At 33.1% G+C, this 22,651-nt stretch overlaps 1 protein-coding gene across 6 annotated transcripts in view; it reads right to left on the bottom strand.

The window, feature by feature from the left end:
• Positions 1 to 22,651, bottom strand: part of DGKB (diacylglycerol kinase beta) — a gene marked incomplete at both ends in the record, with an annotated part of 651,556 nt that overhangs the window by 412,426 nt on the left and 216,479 nt on the right. For all 6 annotated transcript variants that reach the window (XM_079711689.1, XM_079711690.1, XM_079711693.1 and 3 more), the window contains 3 exons: positions 886 to 1,046; positions 6,839 to 6,928; positions 8,391 to 8,476. In XM_079711689.1, the coding sequence (XP_079567815.1) occupies positions 886 to 1,046; positions 6,839 to 6,928; positions 8,391 to 8,476 (337 nt within the window). The remainder of the gene's footprint in view (positions 1 to 885; positions 1,047 to 6,838; positions 6,929 to 8,390; positions 8,477 to 22,651) is intronic.

The following is a 22,651-nucleotide window of genomic DNA, read 5'->3' as shown; positions in this document are numbered from 1 at the left end:
AGAGAGAAAATAATAACTACCATGATACAGGTAAATGAATGCACACTAAGAAGAAAAAAAATTGCTAAAGGTAGCTTGACTCCTAAGTTCATGGACTCAACCAATGCTTTTTATAGTTTGCTAGTTGTGTCTGTGTGTGTATGTGTGCACATACACATGCATAAGAGAGAAATGAGACATGATGTAAGATTAATATTGGGCAAATATGTTCAATGGAATGTAATGCTGTAGATAATATATTTTAAAGACTTCATAATTACTGGGTAATATATATAAATACAAGTAAAATTACTGTTAAGATTACTAATTTCTTAGGGATTGAAATTTCAATAACTCTTTAAATTGCCAAATGATACTTTAATTTTGGTCTCAAATTTTTCAAGAAAGTAAGTGAAAAATTAACCTTTTGACTTATTAACCACTTAAGAATACTAGCAGCATTTTTCTTAGACTTTACACTAAACCATAAATTTTAAAATGTCTATAAATAAAAACCTAATAGGTTATGATATTATAATTAGATTTCAAAATAAGAAAAAATTTGATGCATTGTTTTCACATTTTTAGTCATGTGAAACTGTAGCTTATACTCTAAACTTGTAACTACCTTATAAACCATTCTAAGCTTCATTTTATTAACACAAATGGTCAAGACAATTACATAAAATATAGTTTCTTTCCTGTGTTTAACACATGAAAAATTCATCGCTGATTCTCTGACTTTAAATAAATTCATAAGCTTTATTATTACCCATTAGAAGAGGTGTTTTGCTGACAGAAAGATAAAATAAATTATTTATAATCAGTAAATCTTCATAGTATAAGAGTTTACATCAGTTATTATCCAGAACTGGTAAAAAAAGAATGGTTAGTGGAAAATCTTACCACGCCAATGGAAAAGTAATTATTGATGATACTGTAAGGCACTGGGTCTCCCTTCTCATCTTTGTCATTAGGTATGACTTCAAACTTCCACCTGTCCAACATGATTTCTGTGCTGTTTTCAATGTCTTTTAAGATTTTCATCAGATTCTCACCTTCATAACCTAATGAAAAAAAAATTATCTTGAGAAAAAATATAATCAAATAACAAAAGCTACAATTATATATGTTTAAGCGTGTGAATATGTGTGTATCATTCTAAAGCTAAATAATGCATTTTAAAGCAAATTCTAACACAGGTTGAAGAATTAACTATAATCTTATTATACTCATACCAATATTTTATCTTTAGCTTTAATTTGTAACTCATATTCCGCTCCTGTGGGACAAATTCTCAGTAGAGCCAACTGCCAAATGAACATCTCCAATGCATACCCCTCACAAAACTTTTCATCAATGTATTTATTCAAAGTGGAATTAATGATGTGCTTTGGTATCATCCTCCTGTGAACTCTCCCTCCGAAAGACAGTTGACTTTCCCCTCCACCCAGTTGCTATAGTAAAAAGCCTGGATGCCATGTTAGACTTGTCCCTTGCTTCTACTCCCTCTGCAGGCTTTATATTTGATAACACTTTTTTCCAGAAGCCACCCTCCCAAAATAATGGATTCTGTACAGAACCACAGCACACAGTTCTCAAAACTAGCCCTACTGTAGAACTAGCATGGTGCAGTATAGTTATTTTCATTTTTCTCCCAAGTTCCTTTTACCAGGTGTGCCCTACAGTAAATGTCCAACAAATCCATTTTAAAATAAATCTACTATAGACAGTCACTATGGCCAGAAAAGAAACTTGCTGCTTAATATTATACTTTCTCTTAAATGTACCTTTAGGTATCTAACATTATAGTTAATTAGGGCTGTAGCCTAATCCTGGCTGTTATTTACTTCAGTGTCTGCTTTTAATATTCTAAACAGTTTCTTCCTCTGTAAAAACTTAGGTTTGGTGTGAGAATTAAATGAGAAAAAAATGAGAAAATGCATAAAAGGTCTTAGTATATAAGGCAAAAGAATAGAAAGTTGTCAACAATACTGACGATGACATTAGAATTTGAAATGTTATACTAATTTAAATAATCTTTCTAACTCTATACACATTCTTGCAATGATATTTTGAGTAGCAACAATATTTTCATAGATTTTTTTCTGTGTCCAACTTCATTCTATATTTTAATAATTTATTTGTTGAACAATAAAATGCCAGAGGCTATGAGTCCTCATTAGATGTGTTAGCACACATAACTCTGGAAAAACCGATTGGATTAAAAGAAAAGGGAATGGGTACTGTAATATGCCAACATTAAATTACATTTATGGTGTATTTGTTGAATTAACTATTAGAGGGGCAAGGCAGCCAGAAAACAGGAATACATATCTTGGAGCCTACCATCTCTTTTTACCTTACACAGGTCTGAAAACTAATTATACACCATTCAGTACACACAGCAAAGAGTACAACAAACAACGATTACACAGATATAAACATTAAAAGTATTAAAAACCATTTCAATAAATGTCATACCATATTTTATAGCATAATTCAAAAATTATGAGCTTACATAATATACATATAACTGTACTCAATGATAAAACACTGAATTGTTTAAACTACAAGACTATAGTAATTAAGCGTACTTATTTTTCAGGTGTTTCTTAATAGTTCCACCCTCATTCCCAATGTTTATTTTCTTTTTAATTTTTAATTTCTTTTAACACCCCCCAAATAAATTATATATATATGTATGTTTCCCTATTGCATTGAATTAAAAACAGTTAAATATATTCACCTATCTTGCAAATTCTACTCTTGTTTGAAAATAAGTATGATCGTTTTAGATATAAATGAATTATATACATTAAACTGTATAATATAGTATGAAAATATAGTATATTTAATATATAGTATTATACACAAACTCACTCAGCAGAAATATGAGTAGATGATAATGCTCTAAAACAAACATTGAGTTTGTCCTCAGCTACATCTCAGGTTAAAAGAAGCACTGTTCAGCATAACACTGGAAAACAGTAGGAACGGCAACCGACCAGGAGACAACATAATAGAATTGAGTTTAATGAAAGAGTTAATACAGCTAGATTAAGTAGGGTCAATTAACTTAATTTCTTTAGCACTGGATATGTTCTCAAAGTTTTTATGGCTAAGTATGAAAAAGGCTGGTATCAATCAGTCTTCTAGCCAAGTAAAAATGGAAAGAGAGAGGCAATAAATCTATTTGGAGAACCATACCTGCAGTGCAGTGCTAATTCGCAAAGGTGAAGAATTTCAAATTGTAGTTCCGCATTTAACAAATACCTATGCCCTACTTGTTTAGATTTATCTGTGCCCAAGCTTGTTTAATAATGATCCATAACTATAAATAGGATGCCTGAACTCAAAAAGATTATATTTTTTAAAAAAAGATAAATTAAACTTACTAAATATGCAAACAAAGCTTGTTCTAGAAAAGAATGATGCTATTTTGCTTCCATTATTTTGATTTAAAGCCTATAATCACTCTAGGCTAAGAAACCAAATGAAAACGTAATTAGTATTTATCTTTGCTTTAATGATATGATGTTATCATAATGACTGATTCTATCTAAAATGTCATAGAAATTTTTACAAATTTAAAATCACATAAAGAAAAGCAACAACATATATTTGTAAGAGTGTGCTCCATGTAAAATTCTGCCTCCTACCCCCTTACTCTTCACAAAACAACATTTTTCTTGCAATAAACTCCAGAATTTTGTTTGAGAGATTAATCATTGCCAGAAAAATTGCAAAGAGAATGTAAATTAAGTATTTTTTTCAAATGCCCTACAACATCTTATATTTGTACAGTGTTATGTTTTCCAAAATATGTAAATATACTCATAAAAATTAAGCTTCCAGTCAATAGATTCCAGTGATATTACGTGAACAAAATGATTATTGGCTGAATAAAGTAATTTCTTTCCCAAATGTTAAGCATAATGATAATTACTATAATTACAGGAAGGACTCAGCCCAGACACTGGAGAAACAACTTGATAGTTGGGTATAAGAACCTCCAAGGCAGATACCACTATTTTCTTCAAGTTCTGACAAGGAGTCTGAAGCACACAGTGGTTAAGCAACTTGCTCAAAGTTAGACACCTGACAAGAAATAATCCCACCCCAGAGCGTGTTTCTTTATTAGTAAACTCTAGCAGATCGCACCTCCATTTTCCTAATTGCTCACCTTGGGCATCTTGCAGTCCCCCTTGATACCTCACTTTCCCCAAAGTCCCTACCCAATCCATTGGCAAGTTGTATCAGTCTATCCCTGAAAATGTCAGTGTGTGCACTTGTCTCATTTGTACTACCACCACCCTAGCCCAGCCTATTTATCCTCTAAATACAATGGTGATCCAAATTCTCCTTTCAAAAACTATGCTTCCCCACATTGCCACATTTTCTTAACAGTCTTTTATGCCCCCAAATTAACCTATTTTGAAAATACAAATGTCACTGTGCCACTCTGCTTCTGAAACTCTTCCAAAGTTTCACTGTGTGCTTCAAAGTCAATCACATAAAATTTTTACCATGACCATTAAGACCTGCATAATCTGGCTCCTGATTATCTCTCCAACATCATCCTATTCACCCCCCTGAGGCCATACCTACCCACTGCCCCATGACCTCTTAGAGTTACATCAGCCTTCCTTCAGTCCTTTCAGTACAAAGAGCTCGCTCTTTCTTCCTCATATTTTAAATCAAGCTTAAATGTTACTTCCTCAGAGAGGTGTTCTTGACCATATAGCTGAATAGTTCCCCTCGGTTATTCTCTGAAAATACACTCTGATTCTTTCATATCCTTGACCTTATTTTGTAATTATATATTTCATTATTCCGTGATTTATTGTCTGTGTACGCAATGAAAATGTAACCTCCAAAAGGGTAAGACCACTTTATTTATTTTCTTATTTAATATCCACCACCTAGAACAGTGCCAGCACATGCTAGACATGCACAAAGAGTTCATCATCAATATACACTTTGACATATACTATAATCCATGTGTCTTTGGCCACTGATAAGAATATTTTTAAAACTGTTTATAAGGAAATAATTAGAGGATGCCCTGAATGGAACTTCTATATCAATTTTGAGATTTAAGTCATTAGCCAGCTTGAAACCAAAATAAAATTATTAATTTTCAAATATCAAAAATATTTCCAGGGCTTCCCTGGTGGCGCAGTGGTTGAGAGTCGGCCTGCCGATGCAGGGGACACAGGTTCATGCCCCGGTCCGGGAAGATCCCACATGCCGCGGAGCGGCTAGGCCCGTGAGCCACGGCCACTGAGCCTGCGTGTCCACAGCCTGTGCTCCGCAATGGGAGAGGCCACAACAGTGAGAGGCCCACGTACCACAAAAAAAAAAAAAATATATATATATATATATATATATATATATATATATATATATATATATATATATATATATATATTTCCAGAGGAATACGTAAGAAGCCACATGCATGATTCTCTTCCTTTTAATCAATACACGTATATTAACATGGGCAAATATGAGCATCTCATAAGCAATGGTTCATTCTATCTATCTATCTATATCTGTCTTTAGATTCTATACAATTTAACTCAGTATTTTATAATATTCTTGTACTAAGTTATATCCTTAATGAAAGTTACAAATATATCATATACCATGTTTTTAACTTGGTTTCAAATTCTGTCAAATACACAAATACATGTATATACATCTTAGAGTTCACAAGTTGCCCAGGTATTCATGGAACAATTCTTCTCAAATTTTGTTGTAAATCAAGTTACTTAGGGAGTTTGCTTAAAAAAAAAAATCAACTGCCCGGGTCCCATCTCTAGAGATTTCCATTTAGCATATTTGAAGTAAGGTCAGTCCACTATATTTTTAACAAGCTCCCCAAGGGCTTCTGATTTACACTGTCTTAGTAGACACTTTTCAAACTTCTCTGAGTTTAGATGCTAAAAATATTTAGGATTAGGTTCTTGTTTCTTTAGCAAAATATGGTTTTCTTTTCTTTGATATCTTCAGGTAAGTTTAGCCTGTTAATGGCACTTCAAATTATTTTAAGATCTCATCTTGAAATATTCGCCCCTTACTCACCTGTTCCATCTACACTATTCCATTTTCAGTTCATTCAGTATGTCAAGTGCCTTTGTATCTCTGGGCCTTTGGACTTGATGTTCCCTCTGCCTATAACGTCCACCCCCAGTTCTATATGGCTCCGTCATTATCCACCTATTAGTATTCTTCTTATGTCACCTCATCAATTCCTAGGTGAGGTCGTTCATTATGTTGATTATCATCTTACTTGTCAGTAGGAAGTCTCACAATTTACACATGACTTCATGTTCCACTAGAATTTAAGGCTTTGTTGAAAGCAGATATTGTTTTCTTTCTATTCTTAACCCTGTACCCCAAGTGCAGAACACACCACCTGGTGCAAAGTGGGTCTCAGAAAATGTGTTACCTCTTATACTTATTCCTGGACAAGTCATTTGTTAGCCTTTCAATTTTTTTCCTTTGTTTGTGATTTTCTCACACACTCAGAGATTACAAATGTGAACATTATTTTAGAGTTAACCCATGCTTACCTCATTTCTTAAATTGGAAACCCCAAAACCAAAAAGGGTTGGAAGCTTGCCTGCCCCATCAAGTATATAATTAGCACTCACAGTTTAACTCTTGATCCACTGTTTGTTTATCTACCCTAGACGATTGTTCAAAATTATCCTACATATCTGACAGCAATTATGTTTGCTGAAATCACATGGCAGCTGTCATGCAGTGAAGAAATGCTGGATTTAGTTTTAGGGGGAAGGGTGCTCTGTACTATATCTGTTTTCTAAGATTTTTTTTTTAGCTATTTTACCTCCTCCCCATCGCAGGCATCTTGCTAGATCATTGCCGGTCCCGAGAGGCAGAATAGCCACTGGAGGATGCTTGACTACATTTGCCTTTTCTGTAGAATTGAAAAATTGAAATAAAATAAATTTTTGATCACAGACAGAACAACAATGAAAAAAACACAGCTTGGCATGGAAGGCATTCCACCAGGTACTTATAAACATAAAACGTTCTATTTTATAGTTATATACAATTATAAATTGATTAATTTGTATGTATTTCTAGCAATTTATAAAACAAATAAATACCAAAATTCACAGAGTGACAGGAATTTTCAAGACTTATGCATGAGGTAAGCCTTTTAAATATGTTAATTCAGTTAAAAACTGTAGTGTGTTTGAATTAACTCCGTTGAAATTCTCAAGGATTCAGGTATATGCAACACAGGAATATTCATACAAGGACGTAAGCAGAGTGGAGAAGTAGCTTCCTATAAAAAGTCCTTTGCAACATCAACTCGAGGTACACTTTAAGGAATAAAATATTTTGAAAGTAGTGGAATTCTAAAAGTTAGTAAAACACTAACAATGGTTGTGCTGCTCTGTGTCAGAGTCAACGACGTAAAAGATTACCAGGTTTCGTTTGAGGTTCAAAATTATACAACATAGTGTTTGAGTCCAGTAAAGGTATTTGCCACTGAAATTCCACATGCTTTTGTTTGAATCACTGAGCAAATCTCACAAACATATATTACGTTTCTTTATTTTTCTCCCTTCTCAGCCCTTCAAAGTAAGCATATGTGGGTGTGTAGGAATGGGGAGGGAATAGATTATGTAGGGATGTGCCACAGTGTACTAGCCAAGGCTTAGATTTTGAGGGCTAATGCAAACCAACGATATCCTCCTGTTTTCACTAAAATTCTTACAAGTTCTCATATATTGTTCACGCAACTCCTTAATTTTTGCAGTTCTTGAACTCTGGTTTTCTCCTTAAATATATTACTACTACTGACATTGTTTATTGGAAGGCCAAAGAATACAATTTTCCCTGTTTTTCCTGTTTTAAAAATATGTTAGTAGATTAAAGTCGTTAGATGCTTACCAAAAGTGTGCTGACAATATGTATTCATTTTTAATTTGAATATTTTTGAGAGTATGAAAAGGTAGAATATTCTCAACTGCATTGACTAAATAAAAGTTTGCTTCAATATATATAGATAGTAAAACTTCTTTTGAATCCATCTTTCCTTTTTATGAAGAGGCCTATTTTTAAAAAAGATTGGTCAATGCAGATCCAGAAATATTTGAGGGCTTATTAAATTCCAAGAGAAATGAATGAGGAAAGAAGGATTTCTAGTTACTTGTAAACTATTTTGTCAGTTAAAAATTTGAAATATGTAAGAATAAATTAAGCCAGTAAACAGTGTGTAACATTCCAGATGTCTAAGTGTATCACTATGTATTTTATTTAATGCATCCACATCCAAAGATATGGATGCATTAAATAAACAAACAAAATACACAGAATTTAAGGTTACCACTCTCACCCCAGCTACGTTAAATGTGTGCCTTCATTACCTATGCAGTCCAAAATCCACCCCACAGTTCCATCTCCACCGCAGGCTAACACTCTGAAATCAGGAACATCACGGAAAAAGTTTAACCTGAAAAATAAGCATGTTATGGCACATTATTGATATTTCAAAATTAGGACATTTTTAGTTTTGTATATTTAGCATTTCATCTAATGAAAGATTTTGATTTTATTGAAAAACATTAAATTCTTATGTAGAATGAAATTCTAAAATAAAAGTATTAACATGTTCTAAGTTAAACATTGTCATTATATACTCTATATTCTATAATAAATATATTTTTTCTTTTATCAACTCTAAAGTTAAAAAAATAAAGTTAATAAATTATAATAATCTTCATTAAGGTATACTCCCATATGCGGTATGCAGTTCACATAATGCAGAGTGACATATACAAAATTGTTTCATTTACTAATTTTTATTGATAAACAATTCTTTTGAATAATTATATAAATGTGACCAATAGGTCAGTAAATATGTCTTTGAGAGTTTTCTGCCTTCTCCATTACTGGGAGAAATTGATCAGGCTGCATATGAGGTTTTAGCCAACTGTACTCAGTGTTTCCTTCTGACTGAATCTGCAACTAGAAGCCAGGCTTCCCCCTGTCTTTTGACCTGGCTGGCAGTGTTTGCCACCCAGGAATACTCAAGACTAATTGTGGGGTCAGCTGTGATAAATGTCCACTGCTTCTGCTGCTACTGCATGCAGTGTGCTTATTAATGCAACCTACCTTGGGGAAAATTACAAAGGCAGGTAATGCATCCAGTTATACAATCACACATGCCTACTTTCTTGCAAAAAAAAAAAAAAAAAAGAATTGAAATAGGACAGAATATTTAGAATGTGTCTCTTCACCTTTCTTTCCCCAATGGTAACAATATAGTACAGTAGGCCCTCCATATCTACAAGTTCCACATATGCAGATTCAACCAACCAGGGATCGAAAATCTTAAAAAAAAAAATCCAGAAAGTTTCAAAAAGCAAAACTCGAATTTGGTGAGCCGCAACTATATATTTACAAAGCATTTATATTGTATTTACACCTATTTACATAGCATTTACATTTTATTACGTACTGTAGTAACCTAAAGATGATTTAAAGTATGCGCAACACTATGCCTTTTTATATAAGGGACTTAGAGCATCTGTGGATTTTGGTATCTGGAGTCCTGGAACCCATCCCCTGCGGATACCACAAGAAAATTTTCTATAGGATTACATATATAAATGTACACAAGTAAATTTTATCACGCACATATTTTTAACATAAATGGGATTATGCTATACATCCTTTTAATTTATCTGTGTGCATTTTTTGACTTAAAAATGTCAGAGATCTTTCTGTGTCAGTGTATATATAAAGATTTATTATAAGTGAATGTATTAAATAGGGTATATATTCTATGATTAAATAAGTCATTTCATGTACTTTTAAAATCTTTAGTGTTTCACTATCACAAAAAAACAGATATTGTAGTTAACATTATTTGAATACATTTATGTGAACAAGTGCATTATGTTCTGAAAGCTAATCTTCTAAGGGAAATATTCCACTACAACATTATGATACCCTCTGAATGGCGCCCACTGTAGAAAATGTAAGGGCCCACTTCCTTGAAACTCCAAAACACTACATATAAACAACTTTATGATGTTTCTTCAATAAGTGAAAAATATATTTTTGTAGGTTTACAGATGTGTGACCTCCTTTGTGAACTGCATCTTTAAAGCCTTGTCCTTCTTTTCCATAAGCTGCATTTTATTATCTTATAAACTCTACATATTATGAGTGATATTTTCATTTAAATTAGCATCACTAGAAAAAAACATTTGGTTAATGTAATACAAACAGTGTGTAAACATAATAGAAATGTAAACAAATCAACTAAAACCCCATCCCCTTACTAAGAGCCACAAATATTTAGAACATGAAATTTTCCTGTATTTCCTCATGCATTGTATTGTGGGCATTTACCTTTCGTTAGACATGTTGAAATATTTTCTTCCAGGCTATCACTGGTTAGTTTGCTGTTATATAAGCAATATAATAAACACCTATATACCAGTTGCCCAACCCAGAGAGTAGAATATTCCTAATAACTTACGTATACCTGCGTTCTTTCCCTATAGCACCCCCTTCCTCATTAACAAAGGTGACCACTATTCTGAATTTCACGTTATCATGTGTATGCCATAAACAACACATTGTTTGTATGTTGCTTTTTCATCTCAGCATTGTTACTAACATTCCTCCATGTAGTAGCTGAATTTCCATCAACGTGTAGTTGAAGAGTTATTTTATTTCTACTGCTGTGTTTCATACCATTTATATGGGTATGCTTTTTAAAATTCATACAATGGATATTTGGATTGGTTAGCTTTATGTTCTCATAAAAAATGCATTATTGGACATATTTTCTAGTGCTCATGGACAGTGACCACTTTTGCAACTTTACAATATCATGCCAAACTATTTCCTATAGAAGCTGTACCAATGTATGTACGCAAAAGAAGGTGGAAAAAAAACTGTGCTGAGCCCATCCTAACACTTGTAATGTCATACTTGTTAATTTTATGTGTTTCCTTGTTTGTGAAATGCCTTTTCATATCTTTTCTCTACTCCTTTTTTACTTGTTGATTTGTAAAAATTCTTTACTTCTTGATTTTAATCCTTTTGGGGTTTTTTATTTCTTTTTTTTTTGGCAAATATTTCCTATAGGTTTAAAGTTTTTTTCTTTTACTTTCCTTAATGTATATTTTAACAAGTAACATTTTAGTTTTAATGTATTCAGGTTTATCAATCTTTTGATAAATGGCTAGCACTTTAGCCTGCTTTGTGTAACAAACAATGTTTCCTCAGTGGACAGAAGAGAATTCACATTTACTCTCCTAAAATTTCAGTTTTAATTTTTAAAAAAATTTATTTATTTTATTTTTGGCTGCGTTGGGTCTTCGTTGTTGCACGCGGGCTTCTCTAGTTGCGGCGAGCGGGGGCTATACTTCGTTGCGGTGCGTGGCTTCTCATTGCGGCGGCTTCTCTTGTTGCGGAGCACGGGCTCTAGGCATGCAGACTTCAGTAGTTGTGGCACACGGGCTCAGTAGTTGTGGCTCGCGGGTTCTAGAGCACAGGCTCAGTAGTTGGGGCACACGGGCTTAGTTGCTCCGCGGCATGTGGGATCTTCCAAGACCAGGGCTTGAACCCATGTCACCTGGGTTGGCAGGCAGATTCTTAACCACTGAGTCACCAGGGAAGCCCCTTAGTTTTCATTTTGACATAGAAATTTTACGTGGTGATGTAAGATAGGATGGTGTGAGTTATTGGAATAGAATAGATAATATATATAAAATATCCACAATATTCTAGAGTGGTTCTGTCTAGTAGTGATCCCTTTCTTCTTTTCCCTTCTTCACTGCCTTCTTTCAGCCCTCTGCCCTCCCTTTCTCTTTCTCCATTCCTCCCTTTCTCGCCTCCTTTCTTCCGACCTTTTGGGTGTTGTGCAACAATTTTTCTTTTCATTTTTAAATCCATCTTTTCATGTTTTGGATAATTCAGTTTTCTATCATGCAAATCCATCATAAATCAAATTTCCATATGTGGGTATTTTTCTTTTTAGACTCTGTTCTATTTTATTCATGAATTTGTCCATCTCTGAACCAGTACCACACTCTTACAACACTATAGCTTTATAGTTAATCTATGCCTCATTGAACATGAAATCTTATCTATTATTTTTTTCTTTGCTTTACTGTACACATATTAAATTTAACTTGTCATATCCCATAAGGGTGAATATAAAAACACACACAAAAAAATCATAAATGTTTAAAAAAATTGCATTACATGAAGTCTACTGATCAATTTTAGGAGAAATAACATCTATATGGTGTTAATTCCTCATCCATGAATATAGGATTTTTCAATCAACTTATTCTTTAATACCCTTAAATAAATTACAACATTTTTTTGCTTGCAGGTCATTGTTAGATTTATTCTTGATTGTTTTAAAGTTTATGTTGGTATCTTAAATTTTTTAATTGTTTATTAAAATTAATGTTTTTGTTGCTGGTATATATAAATATATTTGACTTTTATATATTGATCTTACAAACAGCCACATTACTCCTCTTTTCTACTGCCTATGTTTGTAGATTCATTTGGATTTCTATGTAAACAACTGTATCATATGCAAATAACAATGGTATTATTAGTGATCTTCAATCCTTATAATTGTTATTCCTCTCCCTGTCTTATTGTGCTGGCCAGAGCTTCAATACTTTATTGAATTAGAGTATTTATACAGAATATCCATATCTTGTCCCCGAATTTAAATGGAATACTTCCAGAATTTCCCAACTTAGGATGATGTTTGTTGTACGGATTTTCTTTTCTTTTTCTTTTTTGAGTGACACCTTTCATACATTTAATTAAGTCTTCTTCTATTTCTATTATATAGAATTTTTATTATGAATCAATGTTAATATTCTCTGTACCTTGTGAGATATTGAGATGATTTCATTTCATTGGTAATGTGGGCATATACACTTACATATTTCTGCATTATTAAAACATTCTTATAATACTTTCATATACCCAAATTGGACACTGTTTATTAATATTGTTATAGAGTTGGTTTTGCTTTGCTAACATTTTGTTTAAAAGTTTTTCATCTACATTCATGAACACAACAGACTTACTATTTTTCTTCTTCATACCACCTGTCTAACTTTTTATCAAAACTTTTCTGTCTCATAATATGAACTGTAGAATATGCCCTTATTATCCATTTTTTGGAGGCATCTATATAATTTTGGAAGTTCCTTAAAACTGGTAGCACTTGCATATCAACTATCCAATTTCTAGTGAGTTTGATTTCTTTTTTTTAATTAAGAGGTATTAAATAATTGTTTCAATTCCTTTATTATTGAAAACGATCCTATTTTCTAATTCTTTCTAAATCAGTTTTTACCAATTACATTTCTGCTTTAATTTGTCTATCTCCTAAGTTTTCAAAGACCTTGTCACTGAAACCTACAAAAGCTTTTCAAATTAAGCCAGTAGCTGAAAATTTTATCATAGAGCTGAAAAGTTTACCATAGTTGTTTCTGGTGAAAGCCTAACCATCCACATGACTCACCATTGCTCTTCCATCCATGATGATGTTTCATCTGTTTTCTTTTAAAATTGTCATCTTTGGTTCTTCAGCAGCATCCTAACCCCACACATAAACCCCATGTGACTGTCAGACCAGCTTACTCTCTGTAAGTTGATTGCTAAATGGATTGAAAAATGTACTTCTCTATCTTAACTTCTTAATCCACTTCATCCATGCAGTTTTCCCAGGAGAGTCATTCATTCCTTATTTCATTCATTCCTTGAATAGTAGCCCTGGATAATTATTTAATCATTCTGAGCTTCAGTTTTCTTATCTTTAAAATTAAATTAATACCACCTGCTTTGTTGGGCTGTTTTAAGGAATAAACAAAGTGTGTATGTAAATTACATTGTACTATCCAGAGGTTATTATTAATTTAATAATTTTATCTTTATTAAAAGTAGTAAACATATTTCATAGGTCAGATTGTCACTCTTCTATTTTACCACCTCTCCCACCCACAGCATTCTGGCAAAATAGTCAGCAAGAGAATTCTAACAAGCAAAGCTGGATGGACAGTGATGAGAGTTCTCCTACCTCCAAGCTGATACTATTAGGAGACCTATTTATGGCACTGGGGACAGTAAGTTCAGATGATAACAGCTCTGACTGAGAACAAACAAATGCAAGAGACGTGGAAAGAGTCAAAATGCAGGGCTTGGTGTGACCACTGACTTTTCATTCATTAAGCTGCAAAGACCAGCGCATGTGAGGCTCCCACTTCATAGGTCATCCTAATGATGGGGAAGATGAAGGCATGTGGAGTGTCTGAAAAGACTACCCTTTGCGGAAACTTTAGTACTATATATTATACGTTTCACCTATCAATTTCAACATTTCACTTGAAGAACTAGTAGGTATGAACATTTTGTAATGAAATAATCATTCATGGCTCCTGAATTTATTTTTGCCATTTTATGGAAATTTTTAAAAATTAAAACGATTTTTAAAGCAGATAATGATTCTTGAGTCTTCAGTGTTCGTAATTATAGCACTGGCTCTCCTAGAGTTTTTTATTTATCCATGATAGCTAAATTTGAAAAAAGAACCTATGTTAATGTATGTTTAGTAGCTCTGTGTCCAATGCCTTCTTATCACATATGCTCAACAGCCACCACTATAGCACACCCTAAAAAAAAGTGGGTGGTAAGATTATAATGCTTAATACCACTAAAAGCAAGTCAAAATATTTCATCTAAGATTCAGAGGTCTACTTTCCATTATAAATAAGTTTTAGGATAAAACTGATATAGAAAAATTAGTGCCTGACAATAGTATCTAAAAAGCACACTACAACAACTCGTTAAGAAAGAAGAAAAACTGCAGTACTGATTCCATTATCTTGGAAAGTGTCTTATAATGAGATTTCTTAAATGACAATGTGTAGGAATTTCTTTTTATTCCAATAGCACATTTTATTATTCAAGGAAAACAAGTGATACCTGTCATTTATATCTAATTTTGATGTATCAGATTTAGCATATAAATATAATAAATGTATGGCTACTAAAGAGTGTACATATTGTACATTATATGTTATAAAGTTATATTCTTTAATACTTAAAGGAAACCAATGTGCGATTGATAAATACTGTTAGCATAATACTCTGGAGTGAATGCTCATTTAATTGTACATATTCATTCCTTTGTATTAAAGAAACACAAGGCTGAAGGATCAAAAATGATTTTATCATGTCATCAACTCTTCCTCTTCTTCTTCCTCCTCTTTGTTTAGAAAAAATAGTTTACATAAAGAGCTTGCCTTAAGAAAGGTCTGCATTTTGATTTAAACATTTTGAGCCAGATACAGCATACTTATCTCTTATTATTCAGCTCAATTCATATTCATACCTTATGTACACAGTTGTATATTATTCTTACAGTTATAGGATTATTTGGCTTCACAACTGTCTCACTAAAATCAGGCAGAATTTTCTGGTCAGTGATGTTGCTATTGCTTATTAACCTTTTTTTTTTTGGTCTAGAAAACCAATTCTTAATACCTTCCAACTCGTTTTCTAATACCCAAACTGTATCTATACATACCTTGGTGTCACTGATATTATTACTGCTGCTGCAGCCAATCTGACAAAATCTATGCATGAAGCAATTATGTCCCTCAAAGTTTCTCTATGTTATATATTTTAAAAGGGGGGGGGGTATATGCCGTCTTTTTCTGTGGATTTTGATAATGTCAGCTTCAAAGTGATGACTCATCAACTGTAATGTACCTTTCCCATCATTTCAGCTTAAAGTAAAACAAATTATAACTATGTCCTCCCATCTTGTATCTATTTTACCAATAAATTACAAAGTTTAGGTAAATAAGGAAGTTCACCTCTTTCAACAAATGTGGCTAGTCTTTTGAGGATATTGTATGAAAGATGAATTTATACTGATTTGGGGGGGCATTTAATGTAAACAGTGGAATGGTTATAAACAAAATGTTATTTGGACTCATCATTATGAACCCAATAAAATTTAATGCTGTTCTCATCATATTCAGAAAAACTTTCAGAGTATTTGAGAAAATATATATCCCAATGAGCCATTAATAATTGAAACATTAATTTCTTTATCTCTGGAAATCTCAAAAACATCTCGTATGCATATGTGTATTTTAGAAGAAAAAGAGAGAGAGGCAGAGAAAAATGACAAAAAGAGATGAGAGACAGAAACATGAGTGAATATTTACTCTTGGGAAACCTATGATGCTATGTCATTAAATAACTTCAATATTCTCCTTAGTGTAATACAAAATAGAAAGAAGTCAGTAAATAAGGTCTGTAAAGTAATCCAAATATTTGTTCCTTTTTTGACTGGTGCACATAATTTTGGGAAAATTAACGTGTTAAAATGAGTATCAAATGCTTTCAAGTCATTTTTGAGTGAATAAAAACAAAGGAATACTTAGTGAATTTTATTTTATATGCATCAGATCATTCCACCAAGTTAATTTTAGAATGTGAAGTAAGAAGTTATTTTGAATTAGGAAATACATCTAGACATCTATTAAAAAAAATTACTTTGGGGCTTCCCTGGTGGCACAGTGGTTGAGAGTCTGCCTGCCAATGCAGGGGACACGGGTTCGTGCCCCAGTCTGGGAAGATCCCACATGCCGCGGAGCGTCTGGGCCCGTGAGCCATGGCCGCTGAGCCTGTGCGTCCGGAGCCTGTGCTCCGCAACGGGAGAGGCCACAACAGTGAGAGGCCTGCGTACCACAAAAAAAAAAAAAAAATTACTTTGACTCGAATCAAATACAAAAGAATAGCTATGCCTAAGAGAGATACATTTCATGGAAAATCCATATACCTAGAAAACTAATTTTATGAATGATATAGCACCTGCATCAATTCGCTTATTTAATATGCATTTATTAACTACAACTGTGTATCAGGAACTGGGTTAGAGTCCACAGACTCAAAAGCAAGATAAGAGTCCTTGCCATCAGGTATCTTAATTGAGAAGGCAGACAAGAAAACATCTGATTCACATTGCTATGGAATGTTTTGAAAACAGTTAATGCAGAATAACTGGAGGAGAATACATGCATTGTCAGAGGGGATGGGAAAGTGAATGATCTTTCCATTCATCAAGTTAGTGAATAAAGCTAGTGAACAGGTTTAGAAAAGGGTGAGAAAATGAATTTAGTATTAGAATGTGAAATTTGAGATACCTATGGGACATTTACATGGAAATGTAGACTAAGTAGTCAAATAAACCTACATGGACAGAGAAATCTGAGATGGAAGAAGATAGTCGGAAGCAATCCGTGTACACTTGATCAAAATCATGAAAAGAGAATAAGAAGAAGGAACACAGAGTTGTGTTGCAGCAAAGGAAACCATAAGGTTCCTTAAACAACTAAAAATAGGGCTACTATATGATCTAGCAATCCCACTCCTGGGCATATATCCAGAGAAGACCATAATTTGGAAAGATACCTGCACCCCAATGTTCACTGCAGCAGTATTTACAATAGTCAAGACATGAAAGCAACCTAAATGTCCACTGACAGAGGAATAGATAAAGAAGATATGGTACATATATACAATAGAATATTACTCAGCCATAAAAAAGAATGAAATCATGACATTTGCAGCTACATGGATGGACCTAGAGATTATCATACTAAGTGAAGTAAATCAGAGAAAGACAAATATCATATGGTATTACTTATATGTGGAATCTAAAATAAATGATATGAATAAACTTATTTACAAAACAGAAACAGACTCACAGACTTAGAAAACAAACTTATGGTTACTAAAGGGGAAAGGTGTGGGGGGATGGATAAATTAGGAGGTTGAGATTAATATATACACACTACTATATATAAAATAGATAACCAACAAGGACCTACTGTATAGCACAGGGAACTCTACTCAATATTCTGTAATAACCTATATGGGAAAAGAATCTGAAAAAGGATATATGTATATGTATAACTGAAGCACTTTGTTGTACATTTGAAACTAACACAACATTGTAAAAAAATGACATTCCAATATAAAAAAAAGTGCTGGAGAGAGAGTGGAGAAAAGGGAACTCTCCTACACTGTTGGTGGGAATGTAAAGTGGTACAGCCACTGTGGAAAACAGTATGCAAGTACCTCAAAAAACTAAAAATAGAATTGCCATATGATCCAGCAATCACACTCCTGGGCATATATCTGGACAAAACTATAATTTGAAAAGATACATGCACCCCTATGTTTATAGCAGCTCTATTTACAATAGCCAAGACATGGAAACAACCTAAAGGTGCATCGACGGAGGAATGGATAAAGAAGATGTGGTACATATATACAATGGAATACTACTCCACCATAAAAAAGAATGAGATAATACCATTTGCAGCAACATGGATGCACCTACAGATTCTCATACTAAATGAGGTAAGTCAGAAAGAGAAAGACGAATACCATATGATATCACTTATATGTGGAATCTAAATTACAACACAAATGAACTTACCTATGAAACAGAAACAGACTCACAGACATAGAGAACAGACTTGTGGTTGCCAAGGGGGAGGGAGAGGGATTGATTGGGAGTTTGGGATTAGCAAATGCAAACCATATATATATATATATATATAAAACTGAATCACTTTGCTGTATACCAGAAACTAACACAACATTGTAAATCAACTATTCTTCAATAAATTAAAAAAAAAAATCATGTTGCAGTACAACAGACATGGATTTGCTCTTTTATGAGTCTAAAACCTTGAGCAAATCTTAAGCTCCCTGATCATGAGTTTCCTTATTGGCAAATGAAGAAAATGCTTAACTCATAAAGTGATAGTATTTTGCATATTCCCTAGCATACAACCAACATATAACTATTATTATTATAAAATTAAGAAAGCATATATACATGAAATGAACGAAGTTCTGAGTGTGAAATTCTAAGAAAAAATGATATTAAAAGAAGTGACTAAGGAGAATGTATCCAGATATATAATAAGCAGCACCTCAGAGATAGGAGACATTGATTTTCTAATATCCAGGGAGATGAGACTTTTAAGATAGGTGAAAACAGCTAAAGCTACGTGACTTAACACTTAGCAATTTATCAGTGACAATAGCAATGTCAGTAGAGAGTAAAGTCAAAACCCCAACTGCACTGAAGAGGAGATGGAAAAGTGAAAGAATAGCCCATTTTATTAAGAATGTAGTTGTGAAGAGACAAAAGAGTTGAGAAGGTAAGTAGCTATACATTTCCATAGAGATTTGTGAAATTAAAAATGAGAGTATCCTCAATTTCACATGCTGCTCATGTTTTTGCAACTCCGCAATGAACTGGGAATTGTTTTTCTGTTTTCCTTTTGGTCTTGAACCTCTATCCTTTATCCATTCCTGTTGTAATTTGTGATTATTATAACACTTTCATCATCGCACATGTTTTCATAAACTAATCCAAATCATTTTAATACAGAGTAGTCATATGTTAAAAAGGGATTACATACTTGAGCTAAAAAGCCAGTAGAATAGGAACAGCTCAAGACGTAATAATAAGAGGGTGGGAATAATAAATTAAGTATCAAAGAACCAACAGGAACAGGGACCCAGAACAGAAGTTGAATACACCTTATTTAGGAGGAGAGATGCCTCATCCAGTGAGAGGGAAGGAAGTCAGGATGGGTATGAATATCAGTGTGTTCATAAGGGTAGGAGTAAGGAAAATAAGTTAAAATAATTTACTTGCCATGGCCTCTGATTGATAAATTAGGATCAGGGATGAATACTGGTTTTGTGGAATGTGATGTTTAGAAAAATCTGAAACCCTCTTTAAGAAAAAATATGCAAAAAATGTATATAAATTTAGGTTTAGATAAATTATATATAAATATATAAATGTAATATATGAATATATAAATAGTTATTTAAAATTAGAAATCACAACAAACTGGAAATTTAAGATAGCTCACAGATATGACATCATATGATCTAGAATAAAAACATAATAATTAATTAGCTTGATATACTTAAAATTTTTCCATTTATTGGCTTTTCATATGAACAATTTTGAATAACATATTTATGAAGAGATAAAAAGATGAGATCAAATTGTAGATTTCTATAAGCTGATTGTCTCTATATCAAATTGCCTTAAACTTTCATGCTTCTTGAGTTTTAGAGTTTTAAATGGAAGAGCAGGGCGTAATTTGAAAAAGTCTACTTGGTATAGTATTATCCGTAGAAATGTTAAAGACTTCATTACTTCAGTGACCTAAGACTTGAGTCTTACTTTTTTTTTCCCAAAAGGTCCATTAGCACCTGTAGGATCAATAAGAGGATGACTGAATAATTTGTGAATGTGTGTGTGTGCATGTGCACATGCATACAACTTGACAATTAAAGCCTTCATTGTAAGTCACAGACTATTAAAGTGTCTTTGAAAGCAATTATGAATTATGTGCATACCAAAATCAATGCAAAGCATATACTTTTATCTGTATGTTTCTTACATTAGTAAAACACATATTTTTGTCATGATGATGTGCTCCACCAAACTCTGTATTCCAATTATCACCATAGGAACAAATAATTGAATCTTAAGTGCAGAACTTTTTAACTGAGTCTGTGATAACATGATCAATAATGTCAAATGTTTTACCATCATCCAAATGAACTTCCAAAAACTTGATTGGGGGTCCACAAGTTGCATGCACTCAAATCATTACTGCAATAAATGAATTTTCTTTTTAAAACATTCTGATCACTCTAGTGTAAAAACGGCATTACTTGATCTTTTTAAAGTTCTTCTTTTGCTAGTGGACCAACATCTTAACAACTATTACTTCACTTACAACACACATAAGAAAACTTGAAATTGAAAATGCACATTAATTTAAAAGTCACATTTGATCTAAATGAAAAATCATGCTTAAAAGAGTGTTATACAAAGGAATTCTCTGCAGTTTAAATGATTGCCTTCAAGCAGAGAATTCGCTATTAATTTGAGGCAGATACTGATGCTTCTTTAGCATTTTTGTGTTTATGGTTTCCACATGGTCAGTGATATCACTAGAGTTCCCATCGCTGATGGTAAAGATTGATAAATATTTCATAGAAGTTATGTATTCATCATCAACACTTTTTAAAACAAAAATTCATAGAAATGCAGAACTTAATTTTTCATTTAATATGCACTTTCATTTTTGAGATATATTTGCTGAAAAGTTTTTTTGCAAAATAAAAATGCATAATATAACACAATATTTATAAACTACCTGTTTAATTTGTAAGACACCAAGGAAGAGTGTTCAAATTTCATTAAACATTCTTGGCAGGACTGATCATTTTCTCTTCCTCACATATTTCATGTACATCTAACCTGTGATTTCCCACATCTCCACTGACAATGCTGATTGCTATATTTGTTCCCATTTTCATCTCACAAGGAGAGGACAGGCATAGTCCACAGCATAATGGACTGGCATAACAAGTATACCAGTTGGCCAACAAGGTCTTTCAGTGAACATTTATTTTTGTCTTTGAATTCTCTGTACACTGTATTTCAGAAGAAGTTGTTGCTTGTATGTGGGAAAGATTGGGAAGAGAAAGTTTTTTTGCTTTTTTAGATGAAATGATTATAGGTTAAAGTGAGAACTGTGTTCACTGGACATGTATGTGTCTTACATCTGACTAGAGGATAACAGCAGAAGCAGGATGTGCAAATTAGCTCTCAAACCCCTCAAGTTTATTATAATGTACCCATTAATAATAATACTTAAACTAAAAATACAAAATTCTTATGCTAATACTAAATTGAGTTGGATGCTGGGACACCAGAAATAAACCAGAAGAGTCCTGGGTAAACTTAATTATTATGGTCACAGTAGTTATAAGACCCTATGTGATTTGGCCCGTCACTGGTATTCTAATATGCTATCTCTGTCCATTCTGCTCCAGCCACGCTGGCCTTCTTGCTAATGTTCCCCAATTGTGTCAAATATTCTCCCATCATGATGCTTTTAGTCATGCTCCTCCCTCTGCTTTAAATGTTATTCTATGTGATGACCAAATGGCTTGCTTCCTCATCTCCTTCATGTCTATACTCAGTGAGTCTTTCCCGGCTCAGCCTATTTAAAATAACCATCACAGAACACTAACTACCAATATACACTCTGTTTACCTTCCCTGCTCACATGTGTATATTTTATTAGTTTAATGTGTGTCTTCCTCCACTAAGACCATGAGGGCAGAAAGTGATGTTTCTTTCGTTCATAGGGGACTGGCAGTGCTAAGACTTTTTCCTGACACCTGGTAGTCATTGAATTAACATATGCTGAATCAATTTATATTACTAATACTATTATATATATATTTATTGCTGTTGTTATTGTTAAACTACCATTTCACTTTTACTTAGTTGTTGAATCATTATTCTGTTTGAGTGTGGACTACATTCAATAGTCCACTGTTATTATTTCTAATTAAATTATAGGAGTATGTTACTACATTATCATTAATAAAGGATTCTGAGATAATCATCTGCTATGAGTTTTCTTATTTTCACTCATTAGTAAGATGCTGTTATTTGACTCCCTGGAGCTGACAGTAAAGTTGTGCCAGGGAG

The sequence above is a fragment of the Hyperoodon ampullatus genome (assembly GCF_949752795.1).
Source record: "Hyperoodon ampullatus genome assembly, chromosome: 9".
In the NCBI taxonomy this organism is placed as follows: domain Eukaryota; kingdom Metazoa; phylum Chordata; class Mammalia; order Artiodactyla; family Ziphiidae; genus Hyperoodon; species Hyperoodon ampullatus.
The sequence above is the reverse complement of the archived record's forward strand: the minus strand, read 5'-3'. Positions and strand labels throughout refer to the sequence as shown.